Raw genomic sequence first — 26,365 nt, 5'->3', positions numbered from 1 at the left:
AGTCAGACACGACTGAAGCGACTTAGCAGCAGCAGGTTTAAAGAGTATTACTGTTGATAAATTATCCTACTAATTTTTTAAAACATAAAATTTTAATATATTTTAGAAAAATAGAATGCTTGCTTCATATTTATTTAATGGGTAAGTTGATAAGTGCTATATGTTTTTTTGGTGTATTATCAGACTGTTTTCCATCACAGAATAAAAAATTATTTGCCTTTTCACAAATTCATTCTTAAGTTAGTTTTTGAACTAACTACTTCTACACTTGAAAACATGCATATACCTGTCACCTGTCATATGTTGCCTACTTAAGGAAGATTCAGTAGTAATGAATCTTACTTTCCCTTATCAATCCTCTTAATCATACTCCGAATTAGGCTACATGGAAGAGAAAATTCTCTCTTGAGCTTTACAAGAAGAAATTGTACAATTTCAAAAGTCCCATTTTAATATATAAAAAATACTATATGAGCTTTTCTATTCTTCTATATATATATATACATATATACTATACAGTTGTGGGCTTCCCTGGTGGCTCAGTGGGTAAAGAATCTGCCTTCAGTGCATTAGATTCAGGAGTCATGGGTTTGATACCTGGAAGGGGAAGATCCCCTGGAGGAGGGCTTGGCAACCTACTCCAGTATTCTTGCCTAGAGAATCCCATGGACAGAGGAGCCTGGCGGGCTGCAGTCCATGAGATCACAAAGAGTCAGATGTGACTGAGCATGCACGCATGGACTATACAGTTGTACACTTTATAAAAATAAATTATACTTCAGGTGTGTATATATTTCATTTATGTGTAAATTGCATATATATTATGTATTTATATATTTTTTTACATGTAAGTTATATATATTAAATAGATATAAATGCAGTTTATCAATGTAACAGTTTTGTGTAAAGACTCTGATGCTGGGAGGGATTGGGGGCAGGAGGAGAAGGGGACGACAGAGGATGAGATAGCTGGATGGCATCACTGACTCGATGGACGTGAGTCTCAGTAAACTCCAGGAGTTGGTGTTGGACAGGGAGGCCTGGCGTGCTGCGATTCATGGGGTCACAAAGAGTAAGACACGACTGAGTGACTGATCTGATCCTATATATTTCTTCTTCTATATATTACTTATCTATGTAAATATATGAACTATACATGTATGTGTATCTGAATGTATTTAGGAATGTATATTGTTAGAAACCTGTTCTAGGACATGTTTTGGGTGTGGTCTTTGTCATTCGTGTGTTCAGTCTTCTACTGACTTTTTGTCCTCAAGGTCTTGCTTCACCCTAAGTTATAAGTTAGAAGGTGTGTGCTGCCCCTGGGTTTTGGCAAGTACTTTCATTCACATGATCTTATGGTCTGAATTTACAAAGCCTGTGCCATAGTAAGATCTAGATTTCACAGATTTTCTTTTTTTTTTCTTTCTCTCTCTCTCTTTTTTTTTTGCAATTAAGTAAAATCTTTTACTGAAATAGTAGAACAGAGCAAAGTTCATGCCGGAAGCTGGCCGATTTCTATCATATTAACTCTTTAAGAAATGAATATCTGTGTACAATTAGGTATCTAATTGTTTACTATTTATCCCCAGACTCATCATTGCACCTTGATTGGAATGGTTCCTTTTAATTTACTCTGGGGCTTCCCAGGTGGCCCAGTGGTACAGAACCCATCTGCCAGTGCAGAAGACACAGGTTCGATCCCTGGGTCAGGAAGATCCCCTGGAAAAGAAAATGGCAACCCACTACAGTATTTCTTGCCTGGGAAATCTCATAGACAGAGGAACCTGGCGGGTTATAGTCTTTGGGGTGGCAAAGAGTCAGATATGACTTAGCAACTAAAATAACAATATATACATGTATCCATTATCCCCCCAGTGCTGCTCAACTGAAACTATCACAATATTATTAGTTAGCTATACCCCAATACAAAATAAAAAATCAAAAAAAGCCCATTGCAACAACGAATTGACTCTGATAGCTCATAGTGGTCAAATCATTGTTTGAATCCCATCTTGGCTCACAGTACTATTGTGAGATAGTCGTTAATCCACGTGGTTTTGAGACTTGAGGCCAGTCTGCTGTTAAAATATTTCCTTTCCTCTTGGCTTCTCAGAACTGGATGGTGGAAATCCATTTACTTCTGAGGTCACACTAGTGGTAGAGAACCTGCCTGCTAATGCAGGAGATGTAAGAGATGCTGGTTCTAACCCTGAGGTAGGAAGAACCCCTGGAGGAGGAAATGGCAACCCACTCCAGTGTTCTTGCCTGGAGAATCCCATGGACAAAGGAGCCTGCCAGGCTATAGTCCATGAGGTCACAAAGATTCAGACACAACTGAAGTGACTTAGTACACAATTCACTTACTACACTTAATGGATTCCCTGGTGCCTCAGATGGTAAAGAATCTGCTTGCAATGTGGGAGACCTGGGTTCAATGCCTGGGTTGGGAAGATCCCCTGGAGAAGGAAATGGCAATCCACTCTACTGTTCTGGCCTGGAGAATCCCATGGACAGAGGAGCCTGGTGCTCTACAGTCCACCGGGTCGCAGAGTTGGACATGACTGAGCGACTAACACACACACACCACATACTTACAGGAAAGTTGGAAGAACTTCCTTTTTCTCTTTTTTGAATGTAATTCTCCCAAGTGTCTCCCCTCTAATGGCATGGGAGTAGGAAATGGAATCACCCCAGCTTTTCTTCTTCCACTTATGACTGAATCTCAGATGAAAATATATTTTCTAGTTCACAGGATTAGAAATAAAACCCATTGATTTGCCTCACGTTTGCAGAATTCATATTGCTACAGCCTTCTGCCTTAAGAACTTCAATCCCATAATTGGTAACTGGAAGTACAGACAAGGCATAGATGAGACTAGGCAGTGGTGGGTGGGTGGTAGGCGGCCATCCCAGCCTTAGTTCAAAGAGTGTTTCTTTGATGTAGGCAAGTGGGAATGTGACTCTCACACCTTTGGATTTCCATGAGGATTTTGAATCACACTCATAATATAACTCCTATGGATTAGACGCTTTGTACGTATTTTCTGTAATCTTTCCAGTTACCTGGAAAGATAACATAGAATACATAAATATAAATTATGAATATAAAATGAACTAAGGATCAGAGTTCTGAACACATTTTCCGAGAATCACGTATTTGTAGATTTTGGAGTCAGAATTTGAAATCAGGGTCTGCCCAACCCTAGTCTATTTTATTTCCAATATACATTTTCTTTCAGAGTTTGGGGAATTTTATTTTCTATGAGGGATTTTTTTTAAAAAAGAGAATTGATGAAAATAGCTACAAATGGAAATTGGAATAATTCTAGAAGTGTCTTAATCTGCAGCTATTTAGCTTTCAAATACTTTTCTTCAACTTGAGTGTTTATAATTTAGACTTCAGTAGTGATGACAGGAGAGTACCAAAATGAGGTAGATGGTGAGCCTCAGAGCAGTAACATTTCTGCCCTGTACAATAATACTCAATAGATGCTTCAGAATACATTCTCACTTCCTCGTGCTTTTTGCTCTTTTCTCTTTCTGGGACATCTGTTAGTCTGTCAGAAGTCAAGTATCCTGACTTGATCCTTTGTGGTTCTTATAATTTATCTTCTATGTTGTCTTAGCATTTTAGATTCAGGCACAGCCTGTATGTTTCTCTTAATTTTTCTGTTTATTTTATATTGGTATCATATTTTTAATTTCTCATAATTGCTTTATTTCCCTGGTTCTCTTTTTGTACCATCTTTTAAGAAAGTTTCTGTATCTTCTTAAATTGGTGTTTTTTTTTTTAAATTGTGTGTTTTAATAGGCAATAAACAATTTTTTAAGTTTTCTTTCTCCTGGTCTTTATATATATATATATATATATTTTTTTTTTTTCAGTTTGTTTCTATTGCTCTTTCTTTCATGTTGGAGGTGTGGATGATTGCATTTTCCCCTAATGGCCACAGTGATATTTCCGGTCCCACAAATGCTTCCTGAACCTTCTACTCTTATACCAAGAAGTGAAGTCTACTTCCCTGTCTGAAGTTGGGTGGCACTTTTGGCTGTCCCTATGGGTAGAACAAGGGGCTTCCAAGGTGGTGTAGTGGTAAAGAATCTGCCTGCCAATGCAGGAGGTGCATGAGATGTGTGTTTTATCCCTCGGTCAAGAAGATCCCCTGTATTCTTGCCTGGAAAACTCCATGGACAGAGGAGCCTGGCAGGGTACAGTCCACAGGGTCACAAAGAGGTGGACACAACTGAGTGACAAGGACAAAGTGACACCGCAGGGCTTGCAGACCCAGGTCACAAAGGCCGCATGGCTCTGGCCTGCTCATTCTCTCACTGTAACTCTCGCCTCTCTCACTCTCATCTCTCTCTGGGCTCTCTCTCAGTGTTCTCCGTTGGAATCTTGCCACCATTCTCTGAGGAGGTCCAGGTCATGTGGTATACTATGTAGGGCTGTTTTCAGCCAGCAGCTCCAGCCAAGTTCTCCTTCAACAAGCCAGCAGCCACGGCCAGACATGGGAATGAGCCTTCAGATGATTTCACACCCCAGCCTTCTGCCAAGGCCCCAGTTATCAAGGAGCAGAGACTGCAGTCCTTGCCGTGCCCTGTTTTATTTCCTGATCCCAGAATGCATGAGCCTAATAAATTGTTTTACACCACTGCAGTTTGGAGTAATTTGTTATGTAGCCTTAGAAACTGGAACCTAGGCTTTTCTCAAATTTATGGTAAGACTTGTTTGGTCATTCACAGTTACAGATGAAGGAAAAGAAAAGCTAATTAGGAGCTCTTTGTACAGAGACAAGACTTGATGGCTGGCTGGCTTTCCTTTACAGTGAGTGGGCTGTGAGCCAGCTGTTAGGCTGGGTAACCCCCAAATGCAGATATTGGTCTTTGTTCTGTGGCACTCTCACCCATACCTAGCTGCCTTTCTCTCTCTCAGAGAACTCAAATCTTATTTGGTTTTGGTTTGTTTTATGGAATAAATTTTTGTTTTCCTTGCTGGTGGATGTCTGTATCCAGAGGAGTCCGCCTGTTTAGGGGAGGGGCCTATGGGTGTGGTTGATTATTTTGGGTGTGGTCTTTCACCTGACTCCTGTCTTCTGCCCCTGGACCTACTCCTGCCCTGTATCATGCCTTGTGTTTTCACATCTTGAGTCTTTCAGTTTGTCGAGCACCACTACCCTTCTTTTCTGTACTCATCTTCCACTTAGACTCTAGGCTGGAGCTTCCTCTAGTGCACTTCATTTTTTTTCCAGCTGTTTTTGCTTTTCATATATATCTTTTGAAAATTTTGTTCTATAGATAGGCAGTCTCCCTTTTTATTGTTTTTTGTTGATACTTTTTCCTAAAACAGAGTTTTCATAGGGAGAGGAAATATCGTTTTGAACTGGACTTTGGGCCTTCTTGAATCAGTTGCCTGACTATGTATTTCTATAGAAATATTTCATTTCATCTAAGTTTGAAAATGTGTTCATATATACCTGGGAGTATGCTATATCTTTACTTATACTCATTAAAAGTTAGCATATGTCTGATATTATCTTTCTTGCTCCTAATTTAGTATGTATGTTTAATCTGATTGAGCTAGTTAGGTGAGAGTGTCTTTAGGTTTTGTTTCTTGTAGACTGAATAAACCTTTTGGGTTTAAAAATGTTGTGATACTTAAACCTCTAGTTTCACATATCCAAACTGTTGTAGCTGAATAGGCTTTTCTCCTTCTAAGTTATGCCTGACCAATTAATGTTAGAATTCTCCATACAAGGTCTGCTTTCCTCTGGGCCAGACTGAGGGAAAAGGACTAACTTTGTTATTTCTTATTACCCACTTAAAATCTGAGATGAGAAATTTTTTTTATTAGAAATCTTTAATGGTAGAACTTCTTAACAGAGTGAATATAGGGGCTATAGAATTGAGAGGAATAAAGGATGAATTAATATTTTACTTTGTAAAATTAATAATATTTCTACCATAAAGAGATAGGATGAGGGATCAGTTTGGGGAACGCAAGAAAGATTTTTATTTCACATTTTGGTTTTATTTAATTTGATCATAATTGATCAAATAAAATGATCATAAATTTGGGGGAATATATAATTGGTAGTTGTAGTAAAGTATGGTGAAAGAGGTAAGGAGTAGATGAAATATATTTGAAGATTTGAAAGGAAAAGCAGACAACTGTAGGGGAGATCTGAATTTGGAAGGCAATAAAGAAAAGAGGTATAGAAAAACAGGACCTAAAAAGGGGATCCCCAATCCCTAGGTTGGGAAGATCCCCTGGAGAAGGGAATGTCTGCCCACTCCGGTGTTGTTGCCTGAAGAATTCCACTGGCAGAGGAGCCTTTCGGGGGCTGTAGCCCAAGGGATTGCAAAGAGTCGGATATGACTGAGTGACTAACACTTTCACTTTCAAATAAGTTGTATGTGAATAGTTTCATTGAAAACATTCCCATTGGTGTCAGATGCCCAGAAATAGTGTGTAGTAAGTTTGAATCAGTTTGAAAATATCTCTGTATAGGCTTAGATTTAAAAAGAATAACTTTATTGATTTGTTTTTGACTGTGCTGGGTTTTCTTTACTGCGTGGGCTTTTCTCTAGTTGTGGAGAGCAGGGACAACTCTCTAGTTGCAGTGCACAGGCTTCTCACTGATGTAGCTTCTCCTGTTGCAGAGCACAGGCCTTAGGATGCACGGGCTCCAGTAGTTGCAACACATGAGCTCAGTAGTTGTGCCTCCTGGGCGTTAGAGCACAGGCTCAGTAGTTGTGGCACATGGGCTTAGGTGCTCTGCAGCAAGTAGAATCTTCCTGGATCAGGGATCGAACCCATGTCTCCTGCATTGGCAGGTGGGTTCTTTACGTTGAGCCACCAGGGAAGCCCTAGACTTAGTTTATAAGTAGCAACTCATTAAGAGAAGATATTTTTCAAAGGAAAAATTTATTCAATGAATAGCTGTTCCTGTTCCCAGGTACATCTGTTTACTGGGAGAGAACAGGTAAGTGTGCATTTATGTATAGTACAGAGTAGAGAGGGCCAGCACAGAGAAAGATGGTACTAAAGAAGCCTGAATGATAGTATTTGTAAAAGCCATTTGTTGCCAGAGAATTGTTAAGATTTTCAGTAAAACTGTTTCTCTCTGTAAGATTATTTTACTCTTCTCTAAAAATATCTCAGAAAATTAGCTTCTGTTTATTTGAAGAAAGAGTCACCAGGGTTTATATATCCTTAGTTCATAAGTGAGCTTTCTCCTTCTTAATTGGCATGTGGAAGAGGCTGGAAGTGGACACTGACACATGGAGTCCTGCCTTGGCTGCAACAGTGGTGGAACCAGAGACCAGATTTCACGTGGTGAAGCATAGAAAGACTTTATCTATTGAGTGATAATTGTGTCTGGTTCTTTGCTAGACACTTCAAATATATTATCACGTTCAATCCTTAGAGCAACCCATTATATAGGCAGCATAATTTCTTGTTTTGCAGATTAGGAAAATAAAACTCAGGGATGTTAGTAATTTGACCAAAGTTCCTTAGCAAGTAAATATTAAAGTAGGAATTTGTATTTAGATTTGTTGGCTTTAAATTCTTTCTATTACGTTTACTGTGTGGATGGAGAATGAAAGTAGTAGATATAGATTTTTACTTTGGGGGACTTAACAATGATGAAAAGAAAAGATGATATATGATAAGCTGAAGGAAGAGTCTGATAAAGTGAAGTTTAAAAAAATGAGGACTACATAGGTATGTCTGAATGGAAGGCTGTGATTCTGAAAATACATAAAGATGAGAGAGAATGAGAAGAAAGAGATGAAAGATCTGAGGCTGTGAGATTGGGTGAATAGGGTACTGTGAAAGTTAGTTACTAATTTTAAGGTCTAAATTATCCAAAACTTAAATAGCTATTAATCTGTTTACCATGTGTTTTTTCTCTCTCTGAGAAGACTCTGCAAAATTTGCTATACGAGAGATTCATCTTATATATGTTAAAACTATGTATATACTATGTATAAGACCCATGTTAAAATTCTATGAAAGAGCTCTGTGTCATAATGGTAGCAAATATGAAAAGCTTATTACTGAATGAGTGAGAGTGGGGACATATGTGGAGATTAAGGAGAATAAACTTATCTGTCTTCTTTGGTAGAGAAGTTGGTATTCTATTGAGTTGCTGAGATTTGACAAAGTTATTGGCCCTCAAGCAGTGCACAACTGGTAGTACCCAGAAAACCCCTTGTTGGAATGCTATTTGGAATAGTTTTTATACTTTCATAAGTGATTAAGACATTAAGTGAATATCTGGTTTAAACTAAATATCCTTACAAGAAAGTGTTTTTGTTGTTTGTTTCTATGGTGGTGAAAAGTTCTGAGAAGTAAGCCTTGAAAGATAACCAGATCTGGATGACCTGTTGAGATTTACTTTAGCTTTAACTGTTTCACATACATTATACACAGGGTGTATGTAAACAACCTCTATAGTATTATAATTCATATGTTATTCCAGTAACAGAAGAAAGTGATATTTACTTTCTTAAGTTCTGTACTATTGTTTGCTGCTTTATTAGACAGAAAGCATTTTAAAAATGAGATTTCCCCCCAAACGAAACAACCCCCCCAAAACAACTACCAAATCTTTCCAATCAATTCTAAAGACAATAAAGTCGATTATAATAGGAAGTGTAGACACTGGGATGGAGATATTCTTTAATGTTACTCTGTTTCTCACGTGAAACCATGCACTTAGAGTCTTTGGCCATGATATCAGAAACTTTTCTCTCTGAACTACTGATTCTCTGCTTATTATTTATTGGGAGTAGAAAATGAAGCCATTGGATATTGGAAGACAATCAAGAATCAATTAGTATTGTGCATTTTTGCAGTTCTATAAAGATAGATTGAAAACACTGTTTAAGAATTATGTAGACTCCTTCATGTTGATGTTTGACAGAAAACAACAAAATTCTGTAAAGCAATTACCCTTCAATTAAAGAATAAATTTAAAAAACGAAAAAATAAACCTTCAAGCCCCGTAAAAATAAAGAATTTTGTAGAATCTTATGTGTTTAGAAATTGAACACAGAGACCCTGTTGAATTTATTTAAAGTTGAGTGATTCATCATATCATAAATGAATTCCTTTGAGCCATTTACCAATTTTGGCTCTCTCCCTCAACTTTTCTTAAGGCCATCTCTTAATTTTTATGATCACAGAACTCTATTTTGTAAGTACTTTAAAATATATTAGCAGCTTCAAAGATCAAATGAAAATGAAACTAGAAGTTAGGTCATGTAAAAGAAAGGCACCTCACTAGGAGTATTTTTAGCGTCTAAGAAGTAAAACCACACTTGACACTTGCTTAATCTTCTATTTCTATTAACTTATGAAACCTGGAACTGGAGGCTTAATGGTATTATTTCTACATTGTAATTATACTAATAAACATCTTTGTCCATGACCTTGGAATTTACAGTGCAGTAGGAAAGATTTATTGACTTATGCTTTGGAAGAAGAATGGGATTATTGCATAAGTAGATTGCATGCTAAGCACATGTACTCGCATACCGTTTATTCCAGTTAGTTTGAGCTGTTAACTTTTCTTTAGATTTTCTTGCAAAAATAGAGAGGGTTCTTGTTAAATCCAGATTCCTAAGAGATCTTTGTTACATTATTGAGTCGACTACAAAGTAACTACTTTACCTTGAAATGCACAAGAAGAATCAATAGGCCTACAAAACTGCCTTTTAAGAAAATGTTTGAAATCATATTTTTCCTGGTAGCCTAAATATCAGTGTGTATGATTTTTCTTGGTTTCTGTCTTTCTCTGGTTTTGTTGCAATATTAAAGTCCCTTCGAGTTAGAGGCTGAGTATTTTGGTTTTGATTTCTCTTTTGTCCCCTGCCCTGGCCTCCTCTTTGTCTTACTTTCTGTGAAGAAGCGCTGCTTACAAGGAATTTTCCTTCGGGTGCCTTTACTTTTTATGTTAATATAATATCCCTATGATCTCCATTTCCTTTTCACTATAGTTGAAGTCTAAAAACATTTTATTTTTTAAGCTTTTAGTTGTGCAACACCATAGAAAGGCCACAAAAGTCTACAGTGGGCGTTTGCATGTTGAAACCTCTTCTCAAGTGATGTACAAGTCAAATCTCTTTCTCCTCTAATTAGACCTTATTCAGTTGTGACTGGCATTTGATCTCTTGGCACTCTGTCCTTAAATGAAGTTAAATTTTAGTCTGAAATATACATTTCAGTCTGAAAGCCTGCGTTTTCAAGTATATGTGAACTATTTGGAATTTTGTAAATGATATTCATTTATATCATGCCACATAAAATACGTAATGACTGAAGTTGATTTTTGCCATGTTAAATGAGAGTCTTTAGTTTCTTTAAATAATTTCTTCTATGATTAATTGAATTGATACTAGGTTCAAGATACTTTATGTATTGTAAAATGCACTTTTATAAACTTATAACTTGTATTTGCTCAGTGGTTTATTTTATTGTTAACTATGGAGGGGGTTCTCTGAAATTTTATAAACATCCTTTGTGGACTGTGGTTTCAGGAACTGTTTACATTTTATTAGCATTTGTTGCTGAATTAGAGATTAGTTTCTCAGAACTCTGCTAAGTAATGTGCAGATAATATTTCACCTACTACTAAAATAATTTTTGAGATAAATATTATTATCCATAATTAACCTATGAGGAAACCAAGGCACAGAGAATTTAACTAATCCCAGGTTGCCAGGCTAGTGAATTGGTGGTACAAGGACTAAGCCCAGAGATGTTGATTGATAATGATGTTAATAATAGTAAGACTTTTCTCCTTACAACCGAGTTAATTGTAGTGAATGGATGAACCTAGAGCCTCTTAAACAGAATGAAGTAAATCAGAAAGAGAAAAACAAGTATCATATATTAACACATACATATGGAATTCAGAAAAATGGTACTGGTAAGCCTAGTAGATAACAGACTTGTGGACACAACAGGGGAAGGTGAGGGTGGGCTGAATTGAGAAGGTAACATTGATATATATATGTTATCACATGTAAAATAATGAGAAGTTGCTGTATGACACAGGGAGCCTAGCCTGGCACTCTGTGATGACCTAGGACGGGGGGATGTGAGGGAACAGGGCAGGCTTACCAGGGAGGAGATATATACATAATTATGACTGATTCATGTTGTTGTAGAGCAGAAACCAACAGAACATTGCAAAGCAATTTCCTACCAATTAAAAATAAAAAAAGACTTTTATCTATAAATATCGTTTGCTTTGAGTACACTATAACAATGACACCAACCATATACTAATTATAAGTATTCTGTGGTTTACTATGAAAATGCTTTTATTTGTTGTTTTAGGAGGCCAGTTTTTATAGTAAAGAGTACATTATAATTTAAAGAGCTAATCAAAATTTATTTACTGTCTGAAAGTGTTAATTTTAGTTTTCATTAATCTGAGACTTAGTCATGGCTTTGTTTCGGAAATATTTAACTATGTTCAATTATAGTAACCAACTTTAGAATATTACATTTATAATAGAGTGAGCGTAAATTAAAATGTCTCAGACTTGGAGAAAATTACCTAATTATATGTTTATATTTGTAACATGATTAGGTGACAGTGTTTAACTCATTTTAGAGGTGATTTTACCTCTATGTGTTCTAAATCATGCCTTTCTGTTTGTAGGAAACAGTATGCTCAAGTTTTATTTGGAAGTTTAGTAATATTTTACTGTTACATCACTAATTCAACATGCTATTTCAGAAAATACCAGGGCTTACTAATTTTAAAATTAGAATTTTATTTTAGTATTTTCACAATTAAAGTGTTACCTAGTGAATGACTTTTTAGTGCTTCTATCTTAGGGAATGTGTATAAGTGTTATTTTCTATGTTTTAATTCCAGAAGAATATATAAGGTAGTATTAACTTCTGTAAAATTAGGATGCCTGAAACTACAAAGAGTAAAACATATTTTTCAGTTGTGTCTTCTGATAATGAAAACCATCCCCAATTCCAAAATGTTGTTAAGGAAGTGTATGTACTTTACCATGATTATTGTTAAAGAGTACCAACTAGGTAAAATCACTGTGATTGATGAAACAGCAACATCTTTATAGTGGTTTCATCTTATTTCAGGAGTAAAGGCAGAGTGTCAAAGTGGACCAGAATCATCAAGTGTACTTATGTGGTAGAAATAGAAATCATTTGTTTTTCTGATCTAAGTCTTGTGGCATAGAACAGACATAGAGTCCTTGTGGAATTTAGAAAATCGTTTATCAGTAGAGAATGTGTATTTAAGACTTCTATGCTGTGTCATGGCTAAAAGCCTTAAAAAGAGGCAACTTTAATTATAAAGGGGGTTTGACAAAATCCCTTGAATCAGATGGAAGAATTATGATGTGACTGTTAGCTTAAGAAATACTAAGGCTATTATAGTGCTTATTTTCTGGAAGGGAAACAAATCATTGAAACTTTCTTTCTCAAGGGGTTGTATAAATGATAGTGATTAAATTTAAGTGTATATTACATACATCCATCTATATATAGATATTTTGACCATTCTATAAAGGGTTGTATAGCTATATAACTGAATAATTTCCTACCCTTTGTTGAGTAGAGCACATTAAAAAATCAATTTGAATTACTATTGTTATGATATCCTGAATATAAATTTAAACTAAGATTTCATGTTGAAAGCTGATCTTAAGAGAATTGTGTCAGTTGTGTTTTTTTGTTTAGTTTGTTTATATATTTTTTGTTGAAAATAATGGAAAATAATAAAACAAAAAAGGAAAATAAGAAAAGAGTAATTCTATTACCATTTTGATGTATACCTTTCAAAAATTTAATGGATATATTTATATCATGTTAATATGTCTATCATATATGTATCTTAAAAATATGGTATCATGTTTTATAGTATTATAGTACTACATTTTAAAATTTAGAAATATATCATGGTCATTTTAAAATATCAATAAATATAACTTATTTTTCAGACAGGAAAGAAAGAGAACAGAGAATTGCTTAGATATATTTTCTTATTAGAGTTTTTAGAATGAAAATATCAATTAAAATATGCATATATAAGTTAGGAAAGGCTTTGGAAGAAAACTTAATGAATTATAACTGTATGGATAAATTTATTTTGATTTATAGTACATAGACTCAATATTTTTCTGTAAGATAGTGGTATACATTTATCATACCTTTATACTGCCAAAAATATCAAATGACTTGCTCTGGTTTTAATATGTAGTTACAATTAGTTTCTTCTGATGATCTAATCAGACTTGAAACTGATTTTCTAAAGTATCCACAGATGATTTCATAGCTGTCTAATTCCTAGAGTAAATTGTCACATGTGGGAATAAAACTGTATCAGTCAGTATATTGTATGTAATGTTGCAGTAACAAATGACTCCAAAATTTCAGTGGCCTTATGATAGGCAGCTTCTCACATGTACACACTTATCATGGATTAGCTGTGCTTCTACATCATGGGTTCCTTTCTTTATGAGTGAGGCTGACAGAGCAGCCTCTACCTTAGACACTATTGGTCTCATGAAGCAACACTGTTTTAAATTCTGCCCACATTTCATTAGCCAAAGAAAGAAACTGGGCACTCTTGATTCTGAAAGGACAAGGAATATATAATCTTGCCAGAAGAGGCTCCATTAATTTCATGATCAAGCCAGATCTCAGTGAGACAGGAGAGCATACTTCCCTCTCAGGAAGGTGGAACAAATACAATCAGCTACAATAACTAATTGTGCAAACTTTATAAAATACAGAGAAGATAAAGAATCTGTTTTCTTGTTAGCCATATTGATCAAATTTTGTATAACTTTACAGTTTAATATCTGTAACTGGTTTACTCTGGTTTGTTAAGACAGCTTAAAACAGGGAGCCATATGTCTCGGCACTTTTTTTGTTGCTTAGAGTTTTTATTCGTATAAAAAGATTGTTCAGTGTATTATTCTGTTTTTCTCTAAATAAACTTGAATGTTCTAGACTATTAAGTGTTGGTCACTCAGCCATGTCTGACTTTGTAACCCCATGGACTGCCACGCTCCTCTGTCCGTGAAATTCTCCAGGCAAGTATACTGGAGCGGGTAGCCAGCCATTTCCTTCTGCAGAGGATCTTCCATGTTTTATGAAACATTTTCTAGGCTCCAGAAACCTTATGCCTGCCTTTTCAAGGAGTTACCACTAGATGGTGATCTCGCTCATTTAGAAGGATAGAATAGCTGTGTGTTTTTCTTTTCTTCAAGTGAATGGGCTGGTTACAGAGGGACCAGAATTGTAAACCATACTAATGTTATGGGAAAACCTTAATAATCAAAATGGTACTATGCGTTGAGTATGTATATATACATGTGTGTACACACATGGATATCCTCACACAGGAAAAACTCCATTTGAAGCAAAGCTCGAGCACAACAGCGCTTTGCTGTATTACTTCCTCAAATGATTATTACACACACACACACATACATATACATATATATTAAATAAATGTTTTATATATATATATATATATATATTTCCAACCATTACTTCCAAAACAGAGACACAAGTTCTCCTAAGAACAGTTTCTCAAGAAATTGTACTGAGGCTTGGGTCCATCTATCTGACTGCTTGTTCCTAGTACTTTGTTTGAATTTACTAACTGTTGCTGAAGCTGTGGTTGTTTTTAGAAGTGAACTTTCATCTTTATTTTAGCAGCCTGTGTGTTATTCAGTCTCAGTCTCTTTTTCTGTAATTAATAGAGTGAAGTGAGATTAAAATTTTTCTATTTCATGGAGATATGTTAAAAATTAACTTTTGTAGTTCATTAATCATAGAATAGGAGAGCTGGTACCCACTCTTTTAGTTAATTAGAAACCTTAATGGTTATTTCCAGTGGTAACTTTGTTCTAACCTTTTTTCGCCAAAGTAACTCACATATATAACCAATGTGTTATTGGTAAAAGTCTGAAAAAAAAGTGTTTGAAATTATAGACTAAATGGTGTAGTTCTCCTTAAAAAATTGCTAAGTTCAATAGTAGATTCTTTTCATCATACATTTCTATGACACAAAGCTTATGGTTCTCTGTTATATGATTCAAAAAACATATAGGATTTCATGTGGTTATTAGTAAAAATAGAAAATATTTGGCTAGGATGCTTCATTTATATCAAGTAAATAATATGTACTCTGCTTGAGTAGTGTAAAAGTGAATTTCAGATAATGCTAAGGAAAATGATCTGTCACAAACCAGTTCTTTCTAAAATCCCTTTTTATCTAGCGTATCAGTGAATCTTGATTCTCAAAGGTGAAATCTTATTAAAACTTTATTAGAGTCCAACTGAAGATGTAAATGAATGGTTGCAGTATGGCCTGAGTGATCTCTTGTATTCATTCTAATTTGGCAGTTATAGTTTTTGTGTATGATCCCCGAGATGGAGATCAGAGAACGCTGCTGCATGGCTGGGAATTGTACAAAAGCTCATAGTGAACAGTAAAGCAAATTCTGGTTGAAAGAAGTTTGCGGTTTGGGAGTTCGCTAATTCAAGTGTTCCCCACAAGATGTACTGATGCAACTCTGTGGAATACTTATAAAAATCATTTGCAAGGAAAAGTCTAGTTTTCTGACCGTATCTGGCCTATATGTACCTTTCTCATCTTTTCTCCTGTCATTCTCAATAGCTCCTTATCTTCAGACTAAAGTTACCTCTAGGATTTCTCAGAACATGCCATATTATTCTGCTGAGAATGCACTTCACGACACTGGTCACCTAGCTTTAATACAAGGTACTTTTTAAACTACATCTTTTTAGATAGGAAATTCTTGCCAAGAGGAGTATATTTTCTCTACTTATTAATTTACATATCATACTGCTGGTTTTGAACTCTGGCTCTGTGTAATCTAGGCACCTTACTTCAACTCTGTGCCTCAGTTTCCTCATTTGTAAAATAGGAATAATAACAAAATTTACTTCATAGAGTTGTTATGAGGGCTGATTGTGTTAATGTCTGGCATAAGTAACTATTCAGAAACTGTTAGCTATTGTTATTGCTATTACTACTAGTATTTACAGCCGTGGCATGGATAGACGTATAATAAATGTATCTTGAATGATGAAGTAAATACAGTAGAGTCACATCCTATGTTTTGGTTAGGTTTTAGGATCAGCCTACAAAGCAAAAATCTTACATGGTCAGAAGCATCTTTAAGAATTCCTCAGGGAAATCTATTGGAATATTCGAAGTTAATAGTGGAAAAATAAGCTGTTTCATTTTTAAAATTCCTTTCAGAATATTCAGTTAAATAAACTGTTCTTATTTGTTTTTATTTCTTTAAAAAGTCTTTTCTGGAGGGCCCAAACTAGAGATGCCATATTCTAGACAAACTCCAAACAGCTGGGTTTTCTTCCTTGTTGGACTGTGTTACCATTTCTTCAGTTAGACACCAGATGAAGAGGTTGTTTTAGGTTTGAGGGCCAAATTTGATGAAGGTACATTTTTTTTTTTTTATACAGGGGAACCCCTCTCACTTTTACCTCCTAGTTAGAGTGTTTGCAGTAGTAGAGATATTTGAGCAGTTAGGGCAACCAGGTGAAACAGCAGGTTTTACTGTAGTTGCCATCGGCTTTATTCACATGAATAAATATAATATAACTCTATGAAGTAAATTTTACTGTTATTCCTGTTTTGCAAATGAGGAAACTGAGGCACAGAGTTAAAGTAAGGCGCCTACATTATACCTAGTCAGAGTTCAAAACCAGTAGTATGAAATGTAAATTAATAGAGAAAATATATTCCTATTACAGGTTTGCTGTGAATAATAAATGTTTGTGACTTGGCACAGCATCAGAACTGTGGTATTGAATTGCTGATCTCCATCTCTCAGTTCTCTTCCTTTCCCCCATCTTCTCTCCCCTCTCCCTTTCAGAGTAAATATAATGGAATGGTTTTAACTCAAATAAACTCTACTTTCATATCTTAGATTAACAAATTTCAGTACTAATTACTAATTCTTCTGTTACTGTAATAGGATAATGTAGTCTGTATGGTAACAGGGCTTTAAGGGTGGTATTTAGATTAAATTAGATGCATAGATGACTTTTTACAGAGGAATTAAAATCTCCTTAACAGGAGGATTTAGATACAAGTACTGAGATTATAGAGCTTGGTATACTGTTGTGAGTGTGGAGTTCCTTTAATAACTATTTTAAAAGTTGAGGTATGTGCTAGTTAACCAAACTTCAAGATCTGCAGGGAAAGTTCATTGCTGATGCCAACTTGTCAAGGAAAGCGACAGAGATACTCCTTTTCTTTTTAAAAGGTGAAAATAAAAAAGCAACAGCCCAGTGTGGTTTTGAATTATATAAAATTCTGTACTGCATTGACATGCTGCATAATTTATCCTTTGCTATGCAAATATTTATTTCTTATTTCATTAGTACATAAGTGATGACAGTGATCTCACTTTCTCAGAGGGGACCTTGAATTGTGCATACTTGGATTTTTGATGTTGAAGCAGTGCCATTGTATAACACTAATGCCCTAATTGGAATTTGTTTCAATATAAATAGAAAGCAGCCATTTAAATAGATTGAAATGCCTTACTGACCTTACCAAGAAATTGACACGTAGGTGAAATACTAGTTTTCTCCTTCCATGGGGAATTCCCAGTTAGTGGATTTTTATGCAAAGTCTGGAGAGATGGTTACTAATATTGTGGTGCAGGATAAAGAATAGGGTTTTAGACACATAGATGCAGAGAACACAGTACTAGTTATGACAGGGGAAGGGAAGCGGGAGAGGATGAAATGGGTAGAGGGAGTCAACTGCATGGTAATGGGTGGAAACAAAACTTCGGGTCGTGAGCATGCTGCAGTGTACATGGACGTGTTCATAAAATATTGTACACGTGAAACATACGAAGTTATAAACCAGTGTTACCTCAACTGAAAAAAAGAGTAAGGGTTTAGATTTAGAAGACTTGGGCTCACATTTTGGTGTAAATCCAGCTAGAAGTTACATGATCTTGGGAACATTACTTAACTCTTCTGATTCTTACTTTCCTTGTATGTAAAATAGAAGTGATAATGCGATCTATCTCACTGGACTATGAAGAATCAATTGAGTTGATGTAACTATAAAATGCTTGTGTGATAACGATAATATGTTTCAGTTGTCACTCTAGCTGTTTTTTCCCCTAGGATTTGGGTGAACTAAGTTAAAATAGCAAACATTTACCGCACACTTCTAATATGATAGGCATGGGGAAGGAAATGGCAACCCACTCCAGGACTCTTGCCTACAAAATTCCATGGATGGAGGAGCCTGGTGGGCTACAGTCCATGGGGTCACGAAGAGTCGGACACGACTGAGCGACTTCACGACGATGACGAATATGATAGGCATGGTTCAAGAACAGACCTAGTGCCTTCGTACAAAGGTGGAATGCTCAGATCAGGAAATGTAGGAAAGGTTTGTAGTTCAGAATTTTCCCCTGTGAATATATCTCTAAAATGAAGATAGAAATCAGTGGTGAAATCTCATACAAAAAAATTCGCCCAATGAATAGATTTTCTTAAGAAAAAAACTCAGACTTTGTTTTATCTACATTTAAATGTAAAAGAACCTAAGTTTATTTTTCTAATTTAAACTTGATCTTCACATTCTCTTAAATAATTAATTTTTACTCAGCTGATATTGGATTGACTTTATTAATATTATTTAATATAAAACATATTCAGCAAATCAAGATAGTCATTAAAATTTTATAGTACAATAAAAATATTAATATGAAGATATTTTAATTATTGTATAGGATTTATCTGTCCTGTTCAATTACATCACAAAAAGAATTCTTGAAATTGAAAAATTCTTCTGACAGTAAGTTCTTTTTAAGTGTCAGAAATCCAACCATATGAAGCTCCTTATAAATTATTCATATTTCTCAATTCTAAGTAGACATTTGTTTTAGGTAATTCCCAAATGATTTAAAAGCAGTATTTAATTTCTAAATGATATTTTCCTGCAACCTAATTCATAGCTTGACTCATTTAAAATATTGCTAGGGAATTCTGCAAATTTTTGGACCGCCACATAACTAAGGACTGTCAACTGGGTGAAGTTTTTAGAACCTGCTGAGCAGTCCATAGCTGATAAAATCTAACAGAAGGACTTATTGTATTCCACCCCTTTATTTATTAGCTATTCACTGGGACAAAATAGAGGTCGTGTAAGAGTTGGTTTTATTAGCGCATCATGGTGGTTGTCACCTGCAGCTAGTTTCTGTCTCCTGAGGTCTGTAGCGCAGCCAAATGCGGTTTGTTTTATATTCTGAGAAAACATTACTGCCACGTTACTGCTTACATGCCATGTGTCACAATAAATCTAGCTGCCACTTGTCTGTACTTTTCTGAATGTATTTTCTAGTTGAGAGGGCTCTCGTAATTCTCTTTATTATCCTCCTTTTTTTTTTTTTTGTCATTTTAAGTGTCTTTTAACAATTTCTCTCCCAGTTTACCTCATTATTATCTAACCCACTTAGTCTACCAGAGTTTTGTAGTACTATGTGAGGCATGGAACAAATGGTGTTAAATATGTTTTGAACACTTTTATGAGATTCTTTTCCTTTCCACTATATTTTACTACTGATCATTTTCAGTGAGTTTACTGGGCAGGATTAACTTTTTTCCTTTTATACTGATGGAATTTAGGAGGATGTTTTCAAAGGAACATGTGGAAATGTGGTGCCAATAATCATAAAGCATACAGCAAAACGTTATAGCATACTTTGAAATTTTGAAGGTGAATTTTCATTGCTTGTCTGCTCCATCTTTTGAAACTCATCTACCATATGGTCTTCTATTAAAGTGACTTTTTTACACCTTTTTGTTAATGTTATTTTACCTTTTTCAAGTGTGATAGAAATACTTACTTTAAACAATTTATGAATGTTTATATAATGCTTATGTGTAAAGGATAATGTAAAATTAAAATAGGAACTCATAAGTTGCTATATATAGAGAGATTTAAAGAAGACTGTAATAACACTACATGTCGAAGTCTAAGTGTTACATTAATTATGCATATTAAATTTTTGTAGCCTTTTACAGTTTATAGGACACTTTCACATCTGTGTCTTACTAGACATGTGAGTTCTAATAAGGGCTGTTATTTATTAGTTCCCAAAGTGGGTAATTTATTTGATCTTTAGCTTTGGTTTATTAATGTCACCTATGTTTTGTATTAGTTTATTATTAGAAAATAATAGAAGATAATGTCCTTAAGAAGATAACTTAAAATTGCAGAACTTTTAATACAAATTATCCATATAAAATGTAGAATACCAAAACTAAAATTTATTCATATAATAATTTTACTGCATACCAGTATCTTTTACTATTATATCTTTATTATAAATTCTCTAGTTGCTTATCTCACAGATTTTCAAGCTTTATTATAAACTATATCATTCTTTAGTTTCATCATTAACTTGTGTACCCAATTATAAATCTGGTGGTTGTATCATTTTAAATTTATACTTTTTGTGGCAGTCTGCATAGTTTGACCCACCCAACAGATAACTAATTCTTGATTAATGTGATTTTCTTGTGGTCATATTATAATGGTAGGGCAAAAGACAATGCTGTTTCTTTTTCCAACATGAGTTTTAATGCCTTGAGATGTTTTACCTAACTCATCACAGTCTAGGAATGTTTATTCCAAAATTACAGTGGGACCGTGGTACAATTTTAGAAAAAGATGTTACAGATGTTCTTTTCTTAACCTAGGAAATGTAGCTTTATTCTTTTTTATACTTGTGTTGTTGTCTGGTCTTACATTTTGTATGACTAACTTTTCTACCAAATTGAAAAAGCCATTAGCTTTTAGTCTGTAGAAATGTGGATCCATAGATATTTCCCATTAGACAAAAGAAAATCTATGAAAGTGAAATCTCCTGGGGCTTGGTCTTCATAGCTGGCGTAATGGTCTAAGGCGGTAGGTACAGTAGTGTACTTATGAGAAAGAGCTATGTTAGATGCTTCCCTTAACATCCAGGAATAATAGTTGGAGATTTTTGTACATTCTTTCAGGTAACTAACTTTGGTACTAAATACCACATTTATTAATCAAGTATTCTAATTCAGGGAATTCATGTTATAAATTTTATACTTTTGAAACTTTTACTGAACAAAATTTAAACTCTGTATATCTTGTGTCATTTAAAATTAGAGCTAGCTGTGAGGTAATGAGATATACTATATTGCCCTATTGTTTTGATAAGTTTTTTTTTTTTTTAAAGAACTTCTCTTCAAAAAAGACCTCCATTGGTGATGGTTGCACAACTTTGTTAATATCCTAAAACCCACTTAATTTTGCACTTTAAAAGTGTGAATTATGTGGCTTGTGAATTATATCTCAATAAAGATGTTATTAAACATTCCACTGTAAAATGTTTTCATAGGTGCAAAGTAATAGAATTTCAATTTATATTCACAATTAATTTTTTAAAAATTGTTAAGTGTAATAAATGTTTATAACTTTAGAAGTAAGTATGAAATTATGTATGACTTAAGAAAATGATTTGTGTTCTTATTCAGTGGTAACACTTTGATTATAGAAACTTCAGGAACTGTAGATAAGAAAACAGACATTTAAAAAACATGTCGGTATTTTAATATTCACCTCTCTCCTATATTCTACCCCTAAGCTTTCTCTATACTTAACTACTTGGTTGGTATCCATACTACCCTGCCATATTTCATTAGTGATACATTGCTTTTCATTACCATCTTAGGAAAATAACTAGATGTAAAAATATCTTATAATAGTATTCTAGTGAAAGCATTGGCTTTTCCCTCTGGACTATGAGAGGTATACGTGAGCAATGACATCATTATCTTAAAAGAAATACAACAAATATATTGCAGAATAGCTTCTAAAATACAGTCAGCTTGGGATTCTGTTGTAAATAGTTGTTTTAAAACACTTTGGATTTAAAGTGAAAACTCAGAATGTTTGATAAATAATATTGTGGCATTGGTTCTTGTCTAGGTGATATTTTTCCTTTTAAACTTCTGTTATATTTAGCATTAACTTTCTAATAGCTAAAATTGTTCACAACACAGTTTAAAGATAAATGCAGTATCGGGCTTTGAATTTTTCTTTTTTTTTGGTAAATATTAAGACCTGAGTACAAAATGAGGGCTGTATTGTGGATTAAGTGAAATATCTCAAGGCTGTGCTGTTCTGATAACTGAACCTGAAGTGACCTTTCTCAGACACAATTACAGAGCTGTATGTTTTTCCTTTAATTTCATCAGGGGTTTAATTAGTATACAAATAAAACTTCCCTTATCTTCCTTTCTACCTAATTGGCTTGTCTTCGCTTATATATGAAGTATGTGAAAGTGGGCTGTAATTAGGGTGACCGTGTTAACCTCTTTTCCTCAAATGTACTGTTGCCTAAAGGCCTCAAGGCCTAAAAACAGTGCTTTGGATTATTGCTTCGCAATCACGATGGTTGTCCCATAGGTTTTCTCATGAGCAGAAGGGCTTTGGGTGCTGCAGGTTCCCACTGCTTAACAGGATCTTCATTCTTCTCCCCACTAAATGTTTATTGATTATCTTGCTGTTCCAGGCTCAGCCTCCAACAACTTAATATCAGGTGACAGTCAGGAGAGTTCTCCAAGTAATTAGAGTTGAGCATTGGGGGAACAATTAGGAGCAGAGTTATTAAACTTGATTTATCCTATTCTCTCCTGAACAGTTTCTTGGATATCAGAACATCACACTTTCACAATCTACCCGGTAGAGAAATTAGTGGCTAACCTGCTGCTTATCATTGTTGCCTTGCTGCCCAGAGGCACACCTTCTTGGTTTGAGTCCTTCAGTTGGAAATATTAGAGTCTGTGAAGTTTATCATGGGTTTTAATTAGATAAATCTGAACAGGAGTAAAGAAAAGCTGAACTTCAAACTTTATATGTATCTATAATATATTTTATAAATGGTGTAAATACATATGTGTATGTCATATATATATATATGCACACATATACATATGTTTTTCTTTTTTAAAAGCTCAGTGTTAGGGTTTTTAAGGATTCTACTTTTGCCATCAAAGACAATAATGTGGATATCAGTAAAAAGACGTATTACTGCATTGTGATGTTCCTCAGCTCTTTAAAATGAGACTTCTGTGTCCATAAGTTATATAAATGATCATTCGTTTTTCAAAAACCATCCTCTCTTCATTTTTACACTAAAGAAGTATGATTCATACCACTTTATTTCTGCCATTTTTTGCTTGTTGTCTGTAGGTTTAGTCTTAGAGTAAACTATTCAGCTGTACCTCTGACGCAGGGTGAGCTTTAGGAGACTTTGGTGGCTCCCTGACCTTGCACCTGAGAGAAGGAGGTGAAAGCTGATGCAAGCTGGTAGATTTAGATATACAGTGGAGATTCTAATTCCATGAGTTATAGCTTCTTTGGAAGGGTATCATAGAATTGCTGAAAAGTCAAGTGTGGTTTTATAGTGATTTTAAGGTCATGGGTTCCCTTAGATTGGACCAGTGAGCTTCACTCTGGACGAGACTGGAATCAATATCCTGAACGTCCCTCACAAATATACACCTCTAGTCATAAGAATTACTGAGCAAGAGAATTTGAATGGATGGGCATATTCTATTATTTCTGTTGGAAAAAGAACTCAAGCTTTATGTGTAACTGGTGGTAGATCATTAATTTTATCTTCACATCTGAAAAATAGCATTTTTTTTATTACCTGAAAGATGTCAGAAATATTGACTTTAAAAGGACTCAACTGGGTTTTATTTTTTTTAAGAAAGAAATCTCATGATACTTCAGTGCCTTTAAATATCTCAATATTGGCACAGACTAAGTAGGTTTAGCACGGCTTTTCAAATTTCTTTTTTGTTGTCTTTTCAAAGTTGGCTCGAATCAGTGACTACTTCCAAAGTGGGATATTCTTGAAGATCTGTTACTACTAAAGATTTTAAATAAAACATAATGTCTAAAAAGTAATCATAGTTTGCTTATTTTTAGTTTTTGACTTGTATTTGTCTGACAGCATGCAGCTTGACTGTTTGAAAAGTAAAATACTGAATTAAAAATTTTTTTTAGCATTTAAAAATACCTTATTGGTTTTGCTTTCAATTCACAGTGTTTATAGAGTAAATTAATTGTTTTAGCCCCATGCAGGCAGCTTGAGTTTTTTATTTTATTGTGAGTGCATTAAAATAATACTATTAGAAGAGTTTTAAACATGAAATTACTGCATTTTGGTTGTTCTTTACTGGGTATTTGAAGCATGATTATGAATGTTAATATGTGGCTAAACTCTTAGAAAAAAGCAAAAATATGTGTATACAATCAATTACATAGCTCAGTGTCCAACAAACTTAATTGAAAAATTGGTTGATAAACTCATATTCTAGAAGTCATAGACAGAGGAATGAGCAGATTTTCAGTGCTAAGAGATCCTCTGATTCCTATATTATTTTACATCCTAGAATTTAAAATAAAATGATCCTTTAACTTACAAGTTTCTAAAACCTTTAGCCTTAGTTCCAAGATGAAGTTGTACTCTTGTATCTTGAAACTTGTGCTAAGTGAATATTTCAGATTAAAGCACATAGCAAAACAAACATCAATCAACAAATTTTGTACTTCTCTGAGTAGGAAAATATTTATGGACTGTTTTTATAATAACAAATGCAAGTATTATTTATAACTCTCTGTTGAAATGTTGATCAGGTTTGTGTTATCTCTGATATGAGAGTTTTTTTTAATGGGAAATGAGTGAATTTTATTTTGGAGGCCAGTTTGTTTTTTCACCGAGATGTATATAGCAATCTGTTACAGATATATTTTTAAAGATAGCAGTGATGCTTTTAAATCTTGGGTTCCCATTCTCTTATTGGTATCCTAATCCACCTTCCTCTCAGTCACACACACACTTTGGCCATATGATAGTTCTTGCACAGATTCTAAATTTCATGTGTACTTTCCATTGAGATCTTTATTTTTTGTCATTAAAGGAAAATGTAACCTGAGGTTTCTAATAATCAGATATTTTTACCAAGAAAAGAATGTATTCTCCTTGTAGTATTTTAAAAAATAAAATAGAGTTGTATTTTGCAGCTAAACATTTTTCAGAATCTTCTCACTTGTATCATTTCTGTTTAGCACGTATGTAAAATTTTTGCCAAAAATTTGTTAAACCTTGATGTGTAATGACCCAAGTCTACTTCTCAGTCAGTCTGTATCCTTCTTTGTTTAATAGCCTATGGCATAAATTGAAGTTAATTATCGGGGCTGACAAGTAACTCTGTTTTCTGTCTGCTTGCAGAGTCTCTCCGAGGCAAAGATGGAGCTGAGAAGAAAAGATCAATCTCTGCGTCAGCTCAATAGACATCTTACCCAGCTGGAGCAGGACAAGCGTCGACTGGAGGAGAACATCCATGATGCAGAGAGTGCCCTCCGCATGGCAGCCAAGTGAGCATTTGGACCTTGGGGAGATCACTTAAAACAGACAAAAGATCAATTCTTACTTTCATGCTCTGGGTTTTAGCCCTGGATAATACAGTGTTAGAAAACAAAAGTACAGCTGTCTCTCTTTGAAATTCTCTGATATATCCTCAAAAAGAGAAAACTCTTAACTCAACATACTAAATGTATATTTTATTGAGAAACCTTAGAAAAGAATAAGTTTCTATATAACCGCTGATGTTGTGTGTTTTAGGCTCTGTTGTAGTGTTAACTTGTTTGAAACCAGGTTTTCATTAACATATGACTCTTAATCTATAAGACACTTTATTCTAAAGTTTTGAATAGTTTCTGTATTACATATTTCTCAACCCTTTCTGTCCCATTGCCTTCCAAATTTGCTTCTGCATATATTATGATATTCTAATATTGCAAATCATATTTTCATAAAGAAATGTTAGTATATAATCAACATGTGTATTATAGCATTTTTAAAGTGCAATAAAAGCATACTGATCATGGAAACTTCTTTTAATTTTATGGTTGTATATTCAAATATGTTAAATAGAGAAAAATAGGCAGTTTTCAGAGTGGGCAACTATGTCAATGTGATAGGAGTGTTTTTCGTTTTACCAGGTAATCAAGTTGACATACACTGTGAAGTTCAAATTGAACAGTTCTCTTGGGTATTTTTATTTGTTCCCCACATCAAATTTCATGGAGTACTTTAAGACAACCCTTTTTACAAACTGCATGGCTTAAAGAAAATCTATTTATAGATTAAAGAAACATCTAATTTTAATACACTTACTGTTTCTAAATTTGGAATTCTTGATTCCTGTACTTGCAAGTAC

General features: G+C 34.5%; 1 protein-coding gene across 8 annotated transcripts in view; it reads left to right on the top strand.

The window, feature by feature from the left end:
* The window catches only part of CCDC171 (coiled-coil domain containing 171), a 341,259-nt gene that overhangs the window by 192,777 nt on the left and 122,117 nt on the right, over positions 1–26,365 (top strand). For all 8 annotated transcript variants that reach the window (XR_009737984.1, XM_061425240.1, XM_061425244.1 and 5 more), the window contains one exon: positions 25,375–25,520. Coding sequence is in view for 7 of the 8 variants with exons in the window: in XM_061425240.1 (XP_061281224.1) it covers positions 25,375–25,520 (146 nt within the window). In the remaining variant the exon portion in view is untranslated. The remainder of the gene's footprint in view (positions 1–25,374; positions 25,521–26,365) is intronic.

The sequence above is a fragment of the Bos javanicus genome, chromosome 8 (assembly GCF_032452875.1).
Source record: "Bos javanicus breed banteng chromosome 8, ARS-OSU_banteng_1.0, whole genome shotgun sequence".
Taxonomy (NCBI): Eukaryota; Metazoa; Chordata; class Mammalia; order Artiodactyla; family Bovidae; genus Bos; species Bos javanicus.
This window is presented reverse-complemented; position numbering and strand designations above follow the sequence as displayed.